At 29.1% G+C, this 21,651-nt stretch overlaps 3 protein-coding genes across 3 annotated transcripts; all 3 read left to right on the forward strand.

Annotated features, from left to right (window-relative positions):
- The first annotated feature begins 612 nt into the window (after positions 1–612).
- Eogt (EGF-domain O-GlcNAc transferase) lies at positions 613–5,029 on the forward strand. Its single transcript, XM_065501201.1, has 3 exons — positions 613–2,194; positions 2,293–2,507; positions 4,536–5,029. The coding sequence occupies exons 1-3, from the start codon at positions 1,193–1,195 to the stop codon at positions 4,915–4,917; spliced, it is 1,599 nt and encodes a 532-aa protein (XP_065357273.1). The 5' UTR covers positions 613–1,192; the 3' UTR covers positions 4,918–5,029.
- Positions 5,030–6,286: 1,257 nt separating this feature from the next.
- PIG-Wa (Phosphatidylinositol glycan anchor biosynthesis class W a) lies at positions 6,287–10,361 on the forward strand. Its single transcript, XM_065501763.1, has 2 exons — positions 6,287–7,482; positions 9,532–10,361. Exons 1-2 carry the CDS (start codon positions 6,513–6,515, stop codon positions 10,203–10,205), a joined length of 1,644 nt encoding a protein of 547 aa, XP_065357835.1. The 5' UTR covers positions 6,287–6,512; the 3' UTR covers positions 10,206–10,361.
- A 10,270-nt stretch (positions 10,362–20,631) lies between these two features.
- Positions 20,632–21,394, forward strand: LOC135952508 (uncharacterized). Its single transcript, XM_065502499.1, has one exon. The coding sequence runs from the start codon at positions 20,645–20,647 to the stop codon at positions 21,392–21,394; it is 750 nt and encodes a 249-aa protein (XP_065358571.1). The 5' UTR covers positions 20,632–20,644.
- The last annotated feature ends 257 nt before the right edge of the window (positions 21,395–21,651 follow it).

Genomic DNA, 21,651 nt, shown 5'->3' on the forward strand with positions numbered 1-21,651 from the left:
TTTGTAAGAGGTCATGAAATACAGAATATGTATAGTTTTCAAAAAAAGTTAGCATTATAAATCAAATTAAAACATATTTTTAAATTGTTGAGTGAATTTTTTGCGCGTACAACATTTTTAGAGCATGGAAACCTATTCCAACATAAATTTATTAATATTTGACTCACCTTATATCTTATAATACGTATTCTACAAATCTAAAACTATAATAACAAACAGTTTGTTTGACACAACTAACATGTGTTTTTAGCATTTGTATACAAACATCACCACCTGTTTTGGGTAAACAAACATAATAAATTGCTCTCTTCTCACAAAATGTATCTTAAAAATCCAAGCAGAGAACACATCTCAATAAAACTCCCGACTCTCTTTAATAAACAAAAAAAAGTGAATGGTCATAAACAGCACACACTACTCACTTATCCCATAAATACAAAATATGTACAAAGCACACATAGCTATGTACCTACATAAATTGAATTATCGGTAGCATAAGCAACCATTAAACTAAACAAATGCCAAATGTTACTTGTGAGCAAGCAGCAGACAGAATAAAATGATAAAGCTTATGTACATACATACTACGTTGTACGTACGTACTACTTAACAAAAGAAGAAAAATAAAAAAATACAAAGCGAATGCGAAACCAGATTTATTTTATACCTTCTAAGGTATATACATCAGCAAATCAGTCACTCGCTCAGTTGGTGAAGTTAAGCGCATCATAGCGAACGTTAAAAGAACAACTCGAAGATTTGATTGATATGATAAAGAAAAAAAAAGAAGTGAATACATAATTATGAAGTAAAATTAAAAAAAGCCGGTATATGAATAACTCATAATTGTGTGGAGGTAGTAAACAAACAAATGAATTTCATTAAACATTTTAAAAATAAGATAAACTTATACATTCACATCGACACAAGCATATTGAAGATTATCTTTGGGATTCAAGTGTGAGGTCATCACGTATAGCAATAGTGCACAGAAAACGTGTTATACCTTGCAACACGAATTTCAAGGCCACTATTATAAAAGGTTTTTCAAATCGTTAATACAATTTTATTATAAAATTCTAAGCAAAGTGGAACGAACATGTTCTTCTGACCCTGTATGGAAATGGAAAGAAATTTTGAACTAGTTTAATAATAAAAGCAATAAAGTAAAAAGAATTCAACGCCATAAACAATGGAGAAATTTTTAATACTCATACCAACATGGTTTATGTTTTCATCGTTATGTGTTCACTATTGCGGATGTGAAACCAAACAAAACATTTTACCTGATTTACCTCTAGAACATTTAAAGCGCTACTTAAATACGTTCGCCAAAGTAAAACAACAGTGTGAACAAAATGAAACATGCAATCGAGACTTGTTGAAAAATATCACATCCGCACAAGATAGTGAACTTTGTTGGGGCTATGAACGGGATTGTGTAAAGAAAAATCGTTTCCAAACTCCCTCCTGTCCGGGAGCGCATACAGGTTGGGTGAGAAATAAAGAGGCTCAATTGGATACATTCTATCAACAAGCTGACTTCGGTTATGTACAACACCAAAACAATGAATTAATGCTAATGTGTGAGCCTAAACTTATTACGGATTCTTCCTTGGAATGCACCAAATATTTAAGATTTTGTCGCGGCAGATATCTGATGTTAGATTTTCGAGATTTGGCCCAAAGAAATGAACGTATACGTTATCATATGGATGTACTGGGTCCTGGACAAATCAAAGGATACTGCAAACTAAACGAAACAAGACTTAAAAATGAAATGGATCACTTGGGTGCCTTACAGTCATGGTCACCCGAATTAAGAAATTTTGAGCAAGCAACAAATAATTTCGATGACCAAAACAAAGAATGTGATATGTTCATAAATACGCCCACATTTTTAATGAAAATCGATGCTACGTATAATATGTATCATCACTTTTGTGATTTTTTCAATCTCTATGCTACACTGTTTGTAAATCAAACTCACTACACATCGTTCGATACAAATACTCAGATTATTGTATGGGAAACTTACCCGTATGATTCACCATTTGCCGAGACGTTCAAAGCTTTTTCACATAATCCAGTTTGGACACTAGATCAAGTCAAAGGTAAACGCATTTGCTTCCGAAATGTTGTATTGCCTTTGTTGCCCCGTATGATCTTTGGTTTATACTACAATACACCAATTGTAAGTTTAAATTATAATAGTAATTCATTTTATTTAACATTAAAAAAAATTTAATAACAGATTTTTTCTTTTTATATCTTTCTACTTAAAATTTATAGATACAAGGCTGCCATAGTAGTGGTTTGTTTCGAGCCTTCTCCGAGTTTGTATTACATCGTTTACGAGTACCTTTCGAACCGCCTCAAAAAGAAAAAATCAGAATAACTTTTCTTTCGCGACGCACAAAATACAGGCGAGTTTTAAATGAGGATAAATTGCTGGAAGAAATAAATAAAGATGACAATTTTATTATAAATAAAATATCGTATGAAAGGTAAGTTATGTAAAAACAAAAGGTTTATAAAAAAAGAAAATTAGTTTTATAAACTTTTAATAAATATTAAATTTCATTTTGAATAAGGCGATTTCTATATTGCTTGTCTTTTGTATAATAATAATTAAAATCTAAAACGTTTAATATTTATGTATAATTTGTTTGTATAAACATTTAATTCATCAAAATATTCTTATTCGCTTCAAGTTAAAAAGTTAGATACTCACTGAATAAATTTACAAATCATTTTTGTAAAAAAATTTACATTTGAATTGAACTTTTTTCTATGAAGAAAAACTTGTTCTAGACCTTTTCATATTTAAATAATCTCGACATGAGTTAATCAATTTTGTAACACAAACTCATATTTTCACAGTCTTGAGAAACAATTCGCAGTTTTGTTTAATAATTTTAACTAAATACATATCAGAAAAGAATTATACATTATTTAGAAACTTTTGTATTAATTTATGTATATGTATATCTGTCGAGTTTGGACAAAACATCTAAGTCGAGATAAGAAAATATCTTAGTTTTTTTATAATAAAACTAAGTTTTCAAAACGCTCCGTTTACACTAATCTGCTTCTTCTTACGAATATTAGATTCTGAGATATCATAAAAAAGCAAATGAACTTATTTGGCGTTGTTGTTGATTTGTTTTTGACAAAACAACTTAATTCGCAAAAACTATTGAATTTATCGATAATTATTTTATTATTTATAGTTTGTATAATTCTGTGAGATAAATAATAAAGTTCTTCAAGGACAAATAATAAAATATTGAACGATGAATTCAACAGTTTTTGCGCTCTCCTAAAAATTTGAGACAAGTTGAATATCATTTCATTGATAATCTGAGTGATATACATAGTTTTAAAAAACAAATTTAAATTGTGCAATAATTTTTTCACAGACAAGTTAATAAATAGAGTAATAATTATGTAAAAAATAAGTAATAAAGTATGTATTTATATTATTGTACTTACTTGTTCCCTTGAAATTTATAATTGGTAGCACGAATATATAGGGACCAATTAGAATATCTAGTGTTTCCAAATTATCGTTTGAGTACAATTCCTTAAATTGACAAATTAAATATCTGCAAAATAAGAAAAAACAAATACTAAAATCATAAATTACAAATTTGAAAAAAAAAATTCTAGTTGGTTTATATATTTTCAAAATTTCACTATGTAAATAGAAAAATGTTCAAAAATTTCACTATAAATAAAAAAAAAAATGGAAATTTATTTTTGAAAAAAAGTTCACTACCTAGTATAAATAGTAACAATTTTCAAAACTTCACTATAGACAAATTTTAAAATTTTCACTATAAATAGTAAAATTTATTATATAATAGAATTTTCAAAAATTATAATAGAAAGATTTTAAAAATTTCTATAAATAGTAAAATTTTCAGAATTTCACTATAGTTAGCAACATTTTTAAAATTTCACAATAAATGTAAATAGCAACATTTTTAGAATTTCACAATTTTTTTTCGCACTATATTAGTAATTTTTTATTTTTTTTTTTGGAAATTTTAAAATTTATAGACAAATTTTAAAATTTTCACTATAAAAAAAAAAAATTTTGAAAATTTATTTTTGCAAAAAATAAGTAGTAAAGTTTAATTTTATATAATAGAATTTTAAAAAATTACAATACAAAGATTTTAAAAATTTCTTTATAAATAGTAAAATTTCTAGAATTTCACTTAGCAACATTTTTAAAATTTCACAATAAATGTAAAGCAACATTTTAAGAAACTGATTTTTATTTAGAAAGATATTTGACTATAGTGCTATTTTAGGGACTTATTCATAAACTCAATTCTTTTTAACTTCAATTACTAAAAATAACGAAGTCTTAAGGCTGTCAATATAAAAAAAAATAGTCAAGCTATCGATTTTACAATAATTTTTTTCAGTTCAGCCTTCGTTCATTGTAATAATGTCCGTTTTTATAGTAAATCAGATTACCTACATTGTAAAAAAAACATCTTAAAATTACTTAATTCTTTCAGAGACTTGTCATTTATGCAGCAGCTAGAAGTTACAAGAAATACTGACATTTTAGTAGGCATGCATGGTGCCGGACTAACGCACCTTCTATTCCTTCCCAACTGGGCAACAATATTTGAGCTTTACAACTGCGAAGACCCCAATTGTTACAAAGATTTGGCCCGTCTACGAGGCGTTAACTATATTACTTGGGAACATCGTGATTTAGTATATCCAGAAGATGAAGGACATCATCCGGAGGGTGGAGCACATGCTAAATTTACAAATTACGTATTTGACGTAAAGGAATTTTCACGTTTAGTTCAGCAGGCAGCCAAACATGTGAGCAACCATGAAGAGTTTCAAAGTTATCAAAAAGAGGCTACACTAAAGGACGAATTGTAGTTACTTAAGATTTGAGATTAATGTACTTACTTTTTTAGGATTTTAATTATTGTTTGTAATGTGATTTTATTGAAAATATATTTTATACTCTTTTTCTACAAATGAAAAATAATTTTTTTTATGAATGAAGCGCACAAATGAGCGTCATATTGAAGAGTTGCCAATTTGTTTCAGCGTTAACAACTTCCACCTTTGTATTGTAACAGGCTGGTACATAAATTATTGTTTTATTTCAATGGTATGACAAAATTATGTTTAGCTACTTGTATGAATTATATTCAAAAACAATTATACAGTAATAATATTCTGTAAGGATAATAAATACCTATTTTTAATTAAAAAACATAAATAAATTGCTTGGTCACAAAAGTTGTATGAAAAACAGTAGTATATTTTGTGTTGAATGATTTTTCCCACTAATTTATTTTTTTTATTTATTGGTACTTAAATAAATTAAATATGTATACACCGACAAATAGAACAAAAAATATGACATTAATGACAACTGAACTGGCAGCTTAATGCCTAGCAATAATTTCTCAAGCAATCATTGCGCAAAGGATTGCTACATATGACAATTTTCTGTCTACACATTTACGTAATTGAATTTGACAATGGCGGCAATAAATATTACCACGTGGAGACAAAAGATATTCATTTAAATCTGTGATTATTAAATAAAACCAATTTTTAAATTAATTAATATCTTGCTGATAGATAAAAGTTAAGGTAATTTTTGAAAAACAGTGAACAAATTTAGATTTTAAAGCATTATTCATAATCAATTTTTAAATTTATCAAAGGTCTTTAAAACAAATTCTATTTGAAAATTTTGTTGCATAAATTTAGATATTGATTAAGAATATGGATGTAAATATATTGAAACAAATCACGTCGTTATTGTGTTCAAGTTAACAATTTTTTAATTTAATTATGTGGTTTCATAATAGTAATTTAAAATCAAAATACTTTGGAATAATAATATGATTCTAACTTAGTATGTCTCGGGTATACGCTAATGCAATACATATTATTATGTGTAATTTCTAAATAAAATACTGTGAGTGATGAAACGATGGAAACTATTTTAAAAATTATATTCCGTATTTCAGTTTTTAAGGACATGGCGTTTTACCAAATATAAAAGCCTGTTTGCAAGTTAAATTTAAATTTACTAGGTTTTCTAGTTTCAACGTTATTAAAAATAATAAAAACTACCAAATCATATAATTTTATACTTTGGCAACCCTTAAGTTTTAACAGTATACTTACTAAACACATCTTGTGATAAACAGCTGTTGATGTTTATGGTTTCCAAAAAAAAACAACAACATTGGATTGTTATTAGAAATTCTTAATACAGTTTTTTAAATTAACTTTTATCAATAGATAAATACTTATCACTTCTTACCAATGTACAATAACAATTTCTAATTACTAATCAATGCCAATATCGAACTATAAACTGTTAACTAAAGTAGATAAGTAACTTCTCATAAACACGCAACGACCTCAAGTACTCTTCAGTGAAACGAGAAAAATATACAATAATTCAATTGTTTTGTTTGTTGCACACATATGAACAAAATCTAATCATGAATGCTAATAATATTCTATCAAATTGTATTAAGGAACATTGTCACAATGACGACAATTACGACGTCGATAAAAATAATATCAGTGGAGCACACCATGTTTACTACTGTAATGTTGCGCCATTAGACAATCAAAGTCTATCGTTGGGCGCACAACTATTGGCATGTTCTTCGGTTGATCAACGGTCGCAATTCGTTAAATTGCCAAAGTGTTCTATACGGAGAACGCTCAACGTAATGGAAACGTATGACAAACATTCAGTTAAAAGCTTCTATCGAGTTTGGCACATACAATGTACGATTATAGTGACGTTAATAGCAATAGCACTAGCCCGGGCTGTGATACAATGTCGCGTAAATGACGGTAAAAGTGACAGACTTAAAATATGGCTACGTTATTCGCTAGAATTTACAGTGATCTCGCTGCCCGTTATTGTAAGTGTTAATGTGGCCAATTCCTATGTCGAATTTATAGTGATATTTGCCTTCTTAATGTTACTCTTTATAATGTGGCGCACAAAATGTTGGCAATTGGCAGCCAAAAGAGAGTACGAATTTGGTCGCAGACCAATTCTCTTTACACTCATGCGTTCTACCATCAATTTCTTAACGGCTCTCTGTATACTAGCCATAGATTTTAAAAGTTTTCCCAAGACATTTCGTAAATCGAGACGTTATGGCGTTGGTCTAATGGATGTTGGCATTGGATTATTTGTGCTCTCTATGGGTTTGGTGACGTCTAGGCCACGTAAAGTTTCGGACTTACGTAAACTTGTGTTCACTGTTGGCTGCATGCTGTTGTTGGGTTTAGCGCGTACCTTGGTTATAACCGCCATAGATTATCATCAGGACGAACATGAATATGGTACACATTTAAATGCATTTTTTACACTGGGTTTTACGAAATTATTTGCAACGTGTTTTGGATTTGTGGCTAAAAGCAATAAACATTTGCTAATATTGGGTTTGGGTAAGTTAAGTTGTTAAGAATTCAAAATATTAGCTGTAAAATTTAAAGAGATTTAAATTGTTCGTATTTTACCAAAGAATCACATTACACTATGAAGTGCAAAAAAAAAAATTTGAACAAAATTGTTTTGTAAAAAATAGGTAAAACAAAAACAGTAGTAAAATTTAAATGAGATTAAACAGTATATTAAATTAACTATTGCGGACAAAATTTAGTTTAATAATTCAATTCTTTACTTAAAAATCAATTTCTTCGAGAATTTCCAATATTAGGTTAAATGACCGATATATGATAATACATACTATTTATCAAGCTTGATCAAATTGCAAATAATTGCAAGAAATATTTCCTTATCAAAATTTAAAATAATAAAAAGAGCTAATTTATTTTAAAACAAGCAAGAGTGCTATATTCGTCTGTGCCGAATCATGGATACCTTTCACAAAGTCATATTTTAAGATAAATATTAAAAAAAATAATTTTTTTGTTTTTTAATTTTTTTTTTGATGAAAAAAAAAATTCGTGTTAAAAAATATTTTTTTGATTTTGACCCATTGTAGGTCCAATTTACTATATCGTTGCAAAGGTCTTTGAAATATCTATCATTAGATATCCATATTGTCTATATTAATGACTTAATAATCCAGATATAATCGAGGTTGTCCTGGTTTTTTCCTGATATCTCAGCCATTTGTGGACCGATTTAGCTTCTGGAAAGCATGTCTGACAGAATTATTGAAGATTTGGCTCCCGAAGATATCTGGGGTCTTCAGAAAATTGATTTCAACATACAGACGGACAGACAGACAAACGAACATGGCTTAATCGACTCCGCTATCTATAAGGATCCATGTTATATATTTTATAGGGTCGGACAATTATATTGTGGAAATTACAAACGGAATGATAAACTTATATACATATACCCTTCTCACGAAGGTGAAGGGTATACAAATGGTGTTGACAAATAGGTAAAAAATCGATTTTAAATTTTATTCGAACCAGGACTGTAGGACAGACGAGCAGACGGACATGGCTATATCGACTCTTCCATCTATAATGATACAGAATAACTTATTTGGTCGCAAATGAAAAACTTACCACTCATGGTGAAGGGTATAATAATACCAGCATGTAACTTATATTATTAAATTTTTATTGTATAGGTAAGTAGTTACTAACAAAGTTGGATTCATCTATTAATTCAGCTTTTGTTAATTTTGTTTGCTTTTTGTATTCTCATGACCATATAATTATGAAAAATTATTGAAAATGCTAACTTAAGAAGCACGTACAATATAATCATTGTTAATAAACATGAAATATTGAAAATAAAATCATTCCCTTTATACAAACTTTACGGATAATTTCTTTACGCCTAATTTTATATATACATACATCTTGCATTACGGTGGTCCATATTTTGATCTTAACAGTTTTTTGAACGAGTTTTGGTCGAATTTTTTTTAAATACCAACCTACTAACGCGTAATTTTTTTTTTGGAAAAATTGCTATAGCCATCGTTTTTAGCATACAATTTTACCTTGGAATGGAAATTTTAAACAAAATTTAATTATTCGATGTTTTTTATTACATTCCACAAACCTTAAAAATAAAAGTTGAGAAAATGACTTTATTGGAACTTTTTTCCGTATGCCAAAAGCTATCGAAATATCGATGGCACAATATCGATAATTTTTTTTCCTTAAAAATCCTCCCAACCCAGTGAACATAAAAATTGTACATGACGGTATTTTTTGCTTTTTTATATAAATTTGTATAATAAATTGATTTAGTTTAAATATTTTTGTAAAATAGACCTATATTGACCAATCATTCAAGATGAATCAATATCGACAAATTTTTGTCAATACAAATCGGCCCGCCCTAGTATACACTATTGTGTATACAAAGGAAATGTTTGTTCAACAAACTTAGAAGATGATCATGCAAAGTCCAATATAATTCTTATTTATTATATACATACATAATATGTACCTATTTTAACATTTATAATCATATACTGCATTTTCTATCTTTAATTCCAGTTATTCTAATTTCTCACGAAGCTGTTTTACAATGTGGCATTTGGAAATACGTAATGAATCCCAAACTAGAACGCACTACTATCATAAGCTCAAATCGTGAGGGTCTATGTTCGCTGCCAGGCTTTATAGCTCTCTATCTACTTTCTCAATACTTGGGACAATGGCTACAGGCAAAGGATGTATTAAATTTTCAGGAAATTAAAGACAAATTTAAAGCTCTGTCACTAACAACTTTAAGTTTATGGTTATTGGTGTCGATAGCAATATTTGTAATCGGCATAGCTAGAGTTACCTGTAATTTGGGCTACGTACTTTGGATTTTGGCCATAGCAGTAACCATGTGTACATTATACTTATTTGTGTTCGATATAGTTTTAGATACACTTAAACCGGTAGATGCGGAAAACAACAAGGTGAATTTATCAGAAATGGGCATCAATCAGAAACCATTATTAGTTAGTTTAAATTCCAAAATACCTCTAGTCATAGAAGCTGTTAATTATAATGGTTTAACCTTCTTTTTGCTGGCCAATATTTTGACCGGTTGTACAAATATGTTTTTAGCCACCGACGAAAAATCAAATTTACAAAGTGTTTTCATTTTATTCATTTATATGCTAATAACAACAACATTTATTTTTATATTGTATCGTTTTAAAATAAGAATTGCTTAAAAATAAATTTATATTTTGTATTTTCTTTAGCCACTTAGTAATTGTGATAATATTAAATATAGATTATTTATTTTTGAAGAGAAATAACAAATTAATGTATTAACTATTTTTTATAATTTAAGACAGTTTTATTTTGTATACTATTATAATTTTTATAAAATTTACAAGAATAAAATTAAGCAATGGTAAAAATTGGCTATTTATTTATTACTTCAAGTCATGGAAGATGGTACTGAACTGTAACCAACAGAGATTCTTTAAGAATGTAACAGTCGAACAGGCATTATAATAAAGAATTTGATTGTTCACAATTCTATAGGATCTACTATCAGAAAAAACTGAAACGAACTGTTTTGGCTTTGAAAAAGTGAAATTTTGTGCCAACAAAGCGTCATATGCGGGAAGTTTTGCTTTACTTTTTTAGCTTTTGTCTCATCGGTTTCAACGTGCGAGAGATCGTTTGTGCGGTTCAGAAGTGGTGATTTTGACACAGCAGACAAAGATCGCCCAGGCCAGCCAAAAGAAATTGAACATAAAGAATTGGAGGTCTACTCCATGAAGATTGTTGTCAAACTCAACAAGAGCTTGCAAAATCATTGGAAGCTACTCAATCAGCAATTTCAAAACGTTTGCAGCAGGCTTCATCCAAAAGCAGGGAAATTTGGTACCATATGAATTGAAGCTGAGAGGCGATTTTGTATGTCAGAAATATCAGTTTTAAAAGATCAGTTTTGCACCGAATCATAACTTGCGATGAAAAATGGATCTATTGCGATAACCCGAAGCGTAAGAGATCATATGTGAAGACCGGCGAACCGAATATCCATGGCGCTAAGGTAATACTCTGAATTTGGTCGGACCAAATATATTGCATTGGCCGAAAAACTCCTGAATATGCGGCCCGACATGAAACCGTACTATTCCAACATGATAACGCTACATGTTGCAATACCTGTTTAAAACTTTTTACAAAGAAGTGGTTGGGAAGTTAGCCACACCCACTTTGTAGTCCAGACCTTGCCTTCTCTAAGTGAAGAGAGCCCTCTATAAACTTGGACAACTTTGTTTTTATAAATAACAAACGACTGATTTTAAAAAAAAATATTATTTCTGAAAGGCCCTATATCTATCTTCTATATATCTACATATACATACATACATATATAAAAATTAAATGGTCCATGTATGTAATGTCATCACGTGAGAGCAATTTGGCTGATTTTTTTTTATTCGATTCGAAATTTTCAGGAGATGGTTTGTAAAGTAAAAAAAATCCGGGCAAAACTCGAAAATTCTTTTTTTTTTGTGAGTCCAGTCAAGTTGACTGTAATAAAAAAGCTCCCTAAAGTATGCAGTTCAAATTTAGATATTTTATTTGCAAATAAATAAGAACAGGCTGGTGTGGGTGGGTTGGAGAAACTTGAAGAACTAACATTAGTAAATGCTACCGGGCGAAGCCGCCCCGATCAACTAGTATAGTATAAATATGTATACCAAAAGTTAATAAAATAAAATATGGCAAATAACGGTAGAGCGGCTTCTTTTATGAAAACAACAAAATTTTTGGAACAAATTTTGTCCGTTTTAGGAATTTTTATATTTAAGTGAATACAATTGAAAATGCTATCACCGAATTTATTAAAAGAGCTTTCGATCTATATACGGTCTATTACGATATCTCCGTTCAAATTTTACACTTATTCGAATTTCCCCAATAAGCACCAAAGCCCCAAAAATTCAAGCACTTGAACATTTTGATGGAATTTTGACTTGAATGCAAATTTAATTATGTTTTAAGGCTTGAGTTACACTTGCTTTCAACTTGAATTTCAGTAAAAATGCTTATTGGGTTATATTTTTTAATTGATAGGATAAATTTTGTTTTAAATGTTAATCCTCTAGTCCTAAGGTTTTCAATAATACCAAATATTTATATATAGTGCTTATATCTATGCTTCAGGAGATTCTCAAAGCTTGCATTCTCTTGAAATTTGTATCGCTCTATGTAAAATTTCATTAAGACATCTCAAATTTCCAAAATAAAACTTTCTAAACCACTGTACATTATTAATTTATTCATTATTTATTGCTTCGAATCATTCATTCGAATTATGAGCCATTTATTTATATACTCGCTTAAAAACATGATCTCCAATGACATGCTAATGTTATGACTCACCTACATCGAACAACTTCATAATCAGGTGAACGAACGATCCACCTACTTGAACTATGTACTGCTTCGTCATGGTCTATTAAATGCAGGCGCGGATCCAGAGGGGGTGAAATAGGAAATTTCCACCCCCCCAAAACCGAAAAGTTTTCATATAAAAAAAGGAATAAAAAGAAAAATGTAGAACAAATATTAATTTCCCCCACCACCCCCCAAATATTTGACCAGGATCCGCGTCTGTTTAAATGGGAAGGTTTATTATATGGGAGGGTTTAATAAATTTTTCCTTTTGTTTTTTTTATTAAAAAAAATACAAAATACATACATGAAATACAATCCAAAAAAAAATGTTTAATCTCATTGCTAAAATAAACTATTAAACATTTAATAGTTTTAAATCAAATAATATTTATTTCATTAATACCCACTGAGTTTAACCGCTCATAATGGTTATAAAATGTTAGTTAACAAGTTTCATATTTTATATTTCTCAAGTGTTTAATAGTTCAGAGATAAGATAATGGTCAAACTAAAAATATTATACAAATATTAACAAAAAAAAATGCTTTTAGTAACATATGTTTTTCGAAATGCCATTCGAATTTAGGCACAGCCCGATACATATGGGAAATTGAGTCTTACGATTTTCCTATGATAACGTAAAATAGAATACACATATATTATATATAATTATTATTACAAGAATACCTACATATGTACATAAAATGCTTATGTAGATAACAAGTTTGTACAATATTTTGTTTTGGTTATTGATAAATTTAAAAAATAGGTTAAACTAAATTATGCTGGTACACAATTTTATGGAGAAAACATAAGGCTTCCAAATTTTTCTTCAATTGGTCTTATACGAGTATAGTTTGAATAAAATTTAAGATGATCAGATGCGATTAATGTTTCAAACTTGTTAAGCAAATTTTAAACAATTTTATTACATCTTAGTATTAAAGGTTTTCTTAAATTTTAAACCCAAAAAAAAAACATGAAATAAAATGAAATAAAAACTTTCCTACAAATATAGCATTAAATTATTATCCTTTATTTAGTGTAATTGTTATAACAAAACAGATTTTTTGTCATGGTTACATTAATAGAGCTTCCAGACATCTTTTCGATAATCATCATCAAGCTACATGCTCATCATATCCGAACACTTAAATTGGCATGAGATTCTGGCTGAAGAAACCATTTAAATGTTATAAAAAAGAAGAAAACAAGGGAAAAACTGATTATAGGGATGCCTCGGTTTAATCGACTGGAAGGTGATATGATTATATTTATTATATTTGTATGTTTGTACGTAGTACACATATTTTTGTGTCTATGACTGACTCTTCACAGTGTTGTCATAGTACAACAAAGGCATTTTAGCAGCCATTCATAGATAATATGTGAAAAAAATTAAATAGAAATTGAAATCAAACATTTAGAAACCATAGAAATATGAGATAACACTATACTATCATCTCCTGCAATACATCTTTCCTAACGAATTTAGAATGGCATTTTTGAGATGCAGCTGCTTTTATATTTTTGTACCGACACACAGTGGGTTCAATGGTACCCAAAGTGGCGATTAATTCATGGAAGCCGTAGCTTTAAAATATTATATTTTTTATTAATGAGCACATAAAAACACAGCATTTTAGAAAAAAAGATATTATTTTTTTTTAACCCGTTAAGCGAATTATTGTTTTTTGAAAAAAGACCTTAGCTCACAATTTATGCTGTAACTTTGGACTGGAAAGCGCTAAATTAATGAATAAAATTGGAAATTAAAGTATACTTAATGTGCTATTAAAAAATTCAAATAATAAATTTATTGTATGTATTGACATTAGTAAAAATTTAATTTAAAATCTAATTTTTGTTCTTCACAAAATTCTATAAATTTTTTGTGATTTTTTTTTTCAAAAGAATCACAAAATAGAATAATCATAAATACATAAAAAACAGCTTTAAAAAAATATAAGAAACAAAATTTTTTAACCTGTTAGGCGTTTTTAGTTTTTCGGAAAAAACATGATCCACAATTTTCGCTGTAACTTTGAAATCAAAATAAATTTAAAGAATAAGTAAATAATATGTATTCCTATTAGTATAAATTTGTATCCAGTTTTTGCTTTCAGTAAATGTAAAAATTAATCTGAAAAAATAAAAAAAATTAAAATTTTTTTGGGGAATCTTTGGTTTCGTTCTTCACCAAATTATACTTAAAAATACAAATTTTCAATATTTTTTTCCAAAGTTGTTTCTTTAATTTTTTGGAAACTTTTTTTTTTAAATTTTAAAAAATATTTTTTCCGATTTTGACCGATTATAGGTCCAATATAGTATTATATACGTCATAGTAAAGGTCTTTAAAATATCTCTTATTAGTTATCCATATTGTCTATATTAATGACTTAGTAATCCAGATATAGGTCAAACATCGAGGTTGTCCTGGTTTTTTCCTCATATCCAGCGATTTTGCTGATTTTAAATTGGAAACTTCTCGAAAGTATGTCTGACAGAATTATTGAAGATTTGGATCCCGAAGATATCTGGGGTCTTCAGAAAATTAATTTCAGCAGACAGACAGACGGACATGGCTTAATCGATTCCGCTATCTATAAGGATCCAGAATGATCTATAAGGATCGGAAATGAAAAATGTAGAAATTACAAACGGAATGAAAAACTTATACGAGTATATACCCTTCTCACGAAGTTGAAGGGTATAAAAAGGGCCGGGCTGGACTTTTCTAAAATCCATAAACCTAATTCCAACTTTTACTAACTTAATACTTGTGGCCCATTAAATGCGGAAATTATCCTAATTTTTTAACTTTTTTTAAAAAAAAAATTATTAAAAATATTTACACATAATTTTTATAAAAAAAAAAATTTACTATTTACTAGGGTGATCGGACCGATTTTTAATAACCGGTTTTTTTGGTTAAGTCGGTTTCGGTTTTTTTGAAAAGTTCATATTTCGAATATCGAAGAAACCTGTTTTTCTCCTCGAATAACCGGTTTTTTCTAAAAGTGTGTTTTTATGAGTTTTATGAGTTTTATGGTGTTTTCTTTTCTGACACAAAATGTTGCCTATATATTGTGTACCATTTATTAAATGTTACCCATACCCTCATAATGTGTTGCATTTTTAACGATCACAATAGAACAAAATCATTACCATTTATGCAATTTTCTTTTATGTAGCTTCTAAATATTAAAAAACTATACTTTTTGCTTACAAAAAAAGTGGTGCATTTCTAACCCTTTGATAAAATTGAGTGTGAAACATGTAGCATATCTTCAGGGTTTTAGGGTAACATTATTAGAAAAGAACACGACCAAACTACATTTTTTTCAGAAAAGAACACAAAGAAAGGTAAAAGGCAGAATAAATGCAGCATTTATGCCAGAAAAGAAAACACCATTAGTGTATTAAAATCTTTAAAAAATATTCAAATGGGTTCGGGTAAAACTGGGTCGAATTTTACCCGAAGACCTTGTGAACGTTAAAAGAAGTAATCAAAATTAGAATTAAAAAGTATTTAAGCGTTTTAAAAATGCTTATTTTTTGTAATTGGAATACATGTATATTCATTATCTTATTTTCTTCTTATTTCTAGGCGTTTTAATATTTTGCCAAAAAACCGGTTAACCAATTATTATTAAAAACCCGAAACCGAAACCGGTTTATATTAAATTGCAATTTTTCGAAGAAACCGTAAACCGGTTTCTAAAAAATGTCGAAGAATCGATCACCCTACTATATACTTTAATACCTAATGATTTAATTTTAATAGATTTAATATTACCAATAATCGCTTGAATTGTAAAAATTTCCATTTTTTTAACTTTTTTAAAAACATCAATAATTTGCTAACTTTGACCGCTCACTGAAAATAAATTAAACAACTTAGTTGATTGATTTATACAGCTAGTGATGCAGAATTTTATCTACTTTATATCTACCCTTTACCAACATTTATAATAAAAACTTTTTTTCTAAATTTCAATTAATCGTCATCGTGCGTATGGTTATTTTGACGTTCTACAACCACTTTTCAATGGTTGTGGTTTGCAAGGCGAGAGATAAAATACTATTTTCCATTTCCACTTTTTTAGGACTATGCAATGTTAAAGTGACAGAAAATTTTCATATAAAAATTTAGAACTGGAACTGGTTGCTATCACCAAAGTACCAATCAGGTGTTTAATTCTGTGTCTATTACCTTTTCTCAGGGTATTAAAAAATATAGTTGATTTAATACAACTTTTGTAATAACAACTAATAAATGTAATTGTTAAAAATAAAGCATACGATTGACAGCAAAAATCTATCTCAAAATTCCTTCCTTAAAATGCTTAAATTTCTCACTTTTTTTCTTTCCCTTTAAGAAAAAATCTTATTTGGTCACTATGTAGCATACGTTAAGTATTTATCAGATGTTAAAGGGATTATCATTAAGCTGCTTTATATTGTGTTATTTTTTTGTTCTCGATTTTTCTTTACAGTGATTTTGAAGAACAGATAAAATTTCTATTAAGGAAATGACAAAAATTACTATTGTCTATTGTTCACGGCTTGGGAGAGATATTAAAGGTTAAGAACTAAGATGTTTAAAGACAACAGCAAAGGAAACGGATGAGAATAACAGAGGATATTTAATTTACTTAACAAACAACAAAACGTTAAGGAAAAAGAAATACGGTATAATGGTAAACTTAGAAAAAGGTGTGAAAAAATATAAAAAAATTACCAGTAAATAGAGGAAGTTTAAGGACAAAATGGTATAAAAAGTTGAACATTAACTACTGATTAATGATTATACCAAGTATGTACTTTTGTTTTTTTAGAGCCATTATTCCCTAAAGGTTTACAAAATGTAATTACAGTAAAACTGGAAATATAAATAAAAAACTTAAGAATTTTATGAATTCTTTTATTCAATAAGGATATTTGACTAGAGAAAATTGGTATGTATAAAGAATTTAAAATGTTTTTTATATTTTGATTTCAGGTTCATAAATATAGCTGTAATTTATAGCTTAATTTGTTTGATTTTATTTATTGCTGCTTTTAAATTTAAGTTTTTTTTTTCTTTCCCTAAATATCCTTAAAGGATGTGTGTTATATGTTATTTATACATTTGGTGATACATTGACACAATGAGCCATAAAGACATGTGAAAGGAATACATTTTTTAGTGGTAGTTTGAAAATATTTTATTTTTTTTATTTTTAAAGGTTGAGTGGTTTTGATTTGTTTTTTTTTTACAGAAACACAACAGAAATTGGTAAAAAAAAATAACAACATAGAAATTAATCTTCTTACGGCCATTTTCACAATGTACGATTAAAAGTTAACGTGAACTTTAACCGCAAGTTAGGCTAATATGAATTTCACAATGTACGATTAATTCTTAATTGACACTATTTAACAACAAAGTTGCTGTTAAATATAACCGAATAAATTTCGCCGGTTAGCATCTTAATTGTAAGAAATATAATAAAAGAACATGGAAAAACATTTATATTTTTGTAATATTTATAATTTTTAAAAGTGTAAAGCGAAGAAAAGTAAATTTTGCACGAGGTGATCCATATACCACCCGGATATTGCACTTACAAACCAAACAACAAATGTGCACTTTTCCTTATTGGTTTTCAGTAATTGTTGTTCAGTTTGTTCTGTAAATTTTACAGTTAGGTACCTTAATATTTTTGAGTTTTATACGTTTTTTTATTATACCACTAAGAAAACACAAATTATTATTTTTTATGCCGACTTTTAGACAATTTTTTATATTTCAATCTTTCATTACACTATTTTTCGTAAACAAATGTATGCATTATTGCCATACTTTCTACTGAATGCTTTGGTTAAGTAATCAAATGATGGTGAAACGTAAATCGGTAACCGTTGGTTAAATGGTCCCCGTTAAACAAACCGACAGTTAGTTAATTTTCCGGTTAAAATGAAATAATCGTACATTGTGTAAATGGCCGTTAATGTTATATTTAGTTTTTTTTTGAATGTAGAGAAGAAAGGGCCAAGTGAATGTGATCTTATTACGATTTTGAAATCAGTTTAAAATGTACGATTGTGGTAAATGTATGACAATTAATCAATAGAAAAAACTGCACTCAGAAGAAAATATTGATAGATATTACCCAGTTGACCAAATTTATATTGTACATTTGTACAATATAAATTTATTGAATGTATTGGCTATTGTTAGCTATGACCTTTTCCCATCTTGTTGGCAATATATGGATTCCGAGCCAAAAGAACTGATCACCTTTTGAGGCCAAGAACTAATCAAGCCAATTCGGATACTCTGTTCCAAAGAGAAGCGTATCCTAGAGAGAGCGTCCTGCATCGATCGAAACAAATAGTAGTCGGACGGGGCACGGTCTGGACTATAAAGCGGGTGAGGCAAAACTTTCCAACCACTTCATTCTAAACACTTTTTAACAGGTATTGCCACATGTGGCCGAGCGTTGTCAAGATGGAATATTACGGTTCCATATCTGGCTGCATATTCTGGGTATATTTCGGCCAATGCTCGCTTCAAACGAATCAGTTGGGTTCAGTACAGGTTCCCTGTGATGGTCTGGTCAGATTTCAGCAGCTCATAATAGATAGGATCCACCAATTACAGAGAATTAAATTAGCGCCATGGAAATTTGGCTTTGGTGTCGATTCGTCTGGTTGGCCGGGCTTTTCGTACGATCTCGAACGCTTCGGGTTATCGTAATTCATAAATTTTCCATCGCAAGTAATGATTCGGTGCAAACATTATTTTAAACGTTCAAGCATCATTTCGGACATGCAAAATCGTCGTTCAAGGTCTTTTGACTTCAATTAGTATGGTAACTGGGGTTTTTTAATTTCCCGACCTTTTTTGATTCCCGGGAATGGGGAAATTTTTTTCTACATTCCCGGGTACCCGGCTATTCCCGAAATATATATTGATACTGTAAATTAGGAATATTATAGCAAAATTTCATATAACAACTTAGTGTTATAATTATTAAATATCAGAGCTTCGAATTAATTACTACAATTTGATCTTAATTCACTAAAATCTTAATCCGCAATTAAAAAATGTCAGTCTTTCATTCTATAAATCCATTCCTAATATTTAATTTAATTAATTTTAAAGTTAATTAATAACAGAATTTATTCAAACTTTGAATGATTAAATTTTTTTGTTAAATCAAATCATTTAAAAAATTAATTGAAAAAATCGTCTTAAGGCTTTTTGTACTAGATTTGAATTGAAGAACATTTTAATCATTTAATAAATTGTTGAAGCTATTTTGTTATGGATTTGAAAAAGAAATTAGAATGATTTAATAAGAAATAAATTCTATAAATAATGAATTCAGTTTTTAAATTTTCATACAAAAAACCCCAAATAAATAATAATAATAAGCGGTTTATTATTGCCGAGATATAAGCAAAAAACTGTAAAAAACTTTTCACTGTTTTTTGGTGAAATAAATAGAATTCTAACTTGTTTTCTATATATTGTCGTAAATTTTTAATTAAATATCCCGGGAATCAGGTAGTGAAAAATTTGTACCGGGAATTCTCGAGATAAAAACCCTAATGGTAACCAATTTCCTCCCATGGCTCCCAATGATTTTGCAAGCTCTTGTTGAGTTTTACAACAATCATCATGGAGTAATGCCTCCAATTCTTAGTCTTCAAACTTTGTTGGCTAGCCTGGGCGATCCTTGTCTTCCGCGTCAAAATCACCACTTATGAACCGAACAAACCATTTCTCGCACGTTGAAAGCGATGGTGTTTCAACGCCTCTTTTTTCAAATTAAAGAAGTAAAGCAAAACTTCCAGCATATGACAGACGGACATGGATATATCGACTCCACTGTCTATGACAATCCAGAATATGTATATACTTTGTGGGGTCCCAAATGAAAATTTAGAAATTACAAACGGAATGACAAACTTATATATACACTTGCCACTCATGGTGAAGGGTACAATAACCCCCTCGATAACGTATTATATAATATCAAATATAAAAATTACAAGCACTTTTATCGATCACGAATGCGGTAATTCACCCCCTGTATATTTCACAACCAATATTATTTCACATTGTTCACATGTTTTAAATTATATTTCGTTCAGTGTATTTTAAAATAACTATCAAGTTTCTTTATATTTTTTTTTTGTAATAAAAAATAAACTGTTTTATTTTATAAGAATATTCCTACATACCACCATGCACTGCAAATTACAACAGCCTCTTCCGAAATGTTCATTGTACGCCAAGACCTTTAAGAAGACACAAATACCCATTTACGATGCATTCGGACCATTTCCCGATGAGCCTTTAATGACCAGTATAGATCGAGTTTTATTTTTGTTTGGCGCAAGAAAAGTACAGAAATATTTCAATTCAGAATGTCCCTGTGACAGCAGTGATTGTTGCTCGGTGGTGAAACAATTGGAATATGGTAAAGAACATAAGCCGCATCAAAATTGTGAAAGTGAGAAATGTTTTGTTAGAAATACACCAACATACAGTGTGCTACAAAAATGTCAAAATTGCAAATGTGATGTGAGCTCAAATAAATCTTTACATTTTCGAGAATCATCACTTAGTCGGCGTTCAATAACACCCAGAATAAGTATTAAAGAAAATTCATGCAGGCAGGAAAGAGGACAAATTGCCATACCTTTGCGAGCTTTGAAAAAATCATTTTCCTTGTGCTCTTTGGCCTGTCGCAAACTTAAAGAGAAGTTATCACTTGCTGTGCCCTCATCACTGCCATCACACATTATTTCACCACAATGGTTGTGGACTAAAGTGGAAAGTTATGCTGATGGTTGTCAGGTGTATGAAATATTTAAAAATTCCAGCACTACAACGCATCCGACCAAATTTGACACTTGTAAAGCTGCTAAAATTATATTCGTAATATTACCCACCGGCATAATAATGCCGTTTGAGACCTTGCCGCGTCATTGATTTTGTTTCGTTTCGCGTTTTAATTTTTATAATAATTTTTATTTTTTGTATTGTAAATCGTTTAATGGGTAAAAAATTATAACCGTTTAAGTAAAATTTTAACTTTATTTTTCAGATTTAAAAGAACTTGTACAAAGTTGTAAAATTTTTTTGAATTTGTCTGGGTTTCTAATTAGAAACGCCTGATTTGTAACAGTGAATTTCACAACTAAATCTTCAATAAAAATATTTGACTATAACATAATGAAGGACAGGAA

This window comes from Calliphora vicina, chromosome 2 (genome assembly GCF_958450345.1).
Source record: "Calliphora vicina chromosome 2, idCalVici1.1, whole genome shotgun sequence".
In the NCBI taxonomy this organism is placed as follows: domain Eukaryota; kingdom Metazoa; phylum Arthropoda; class Insecta; order Diptera; family Calliphoridae; genus Calliphora; species Calliphora vicina.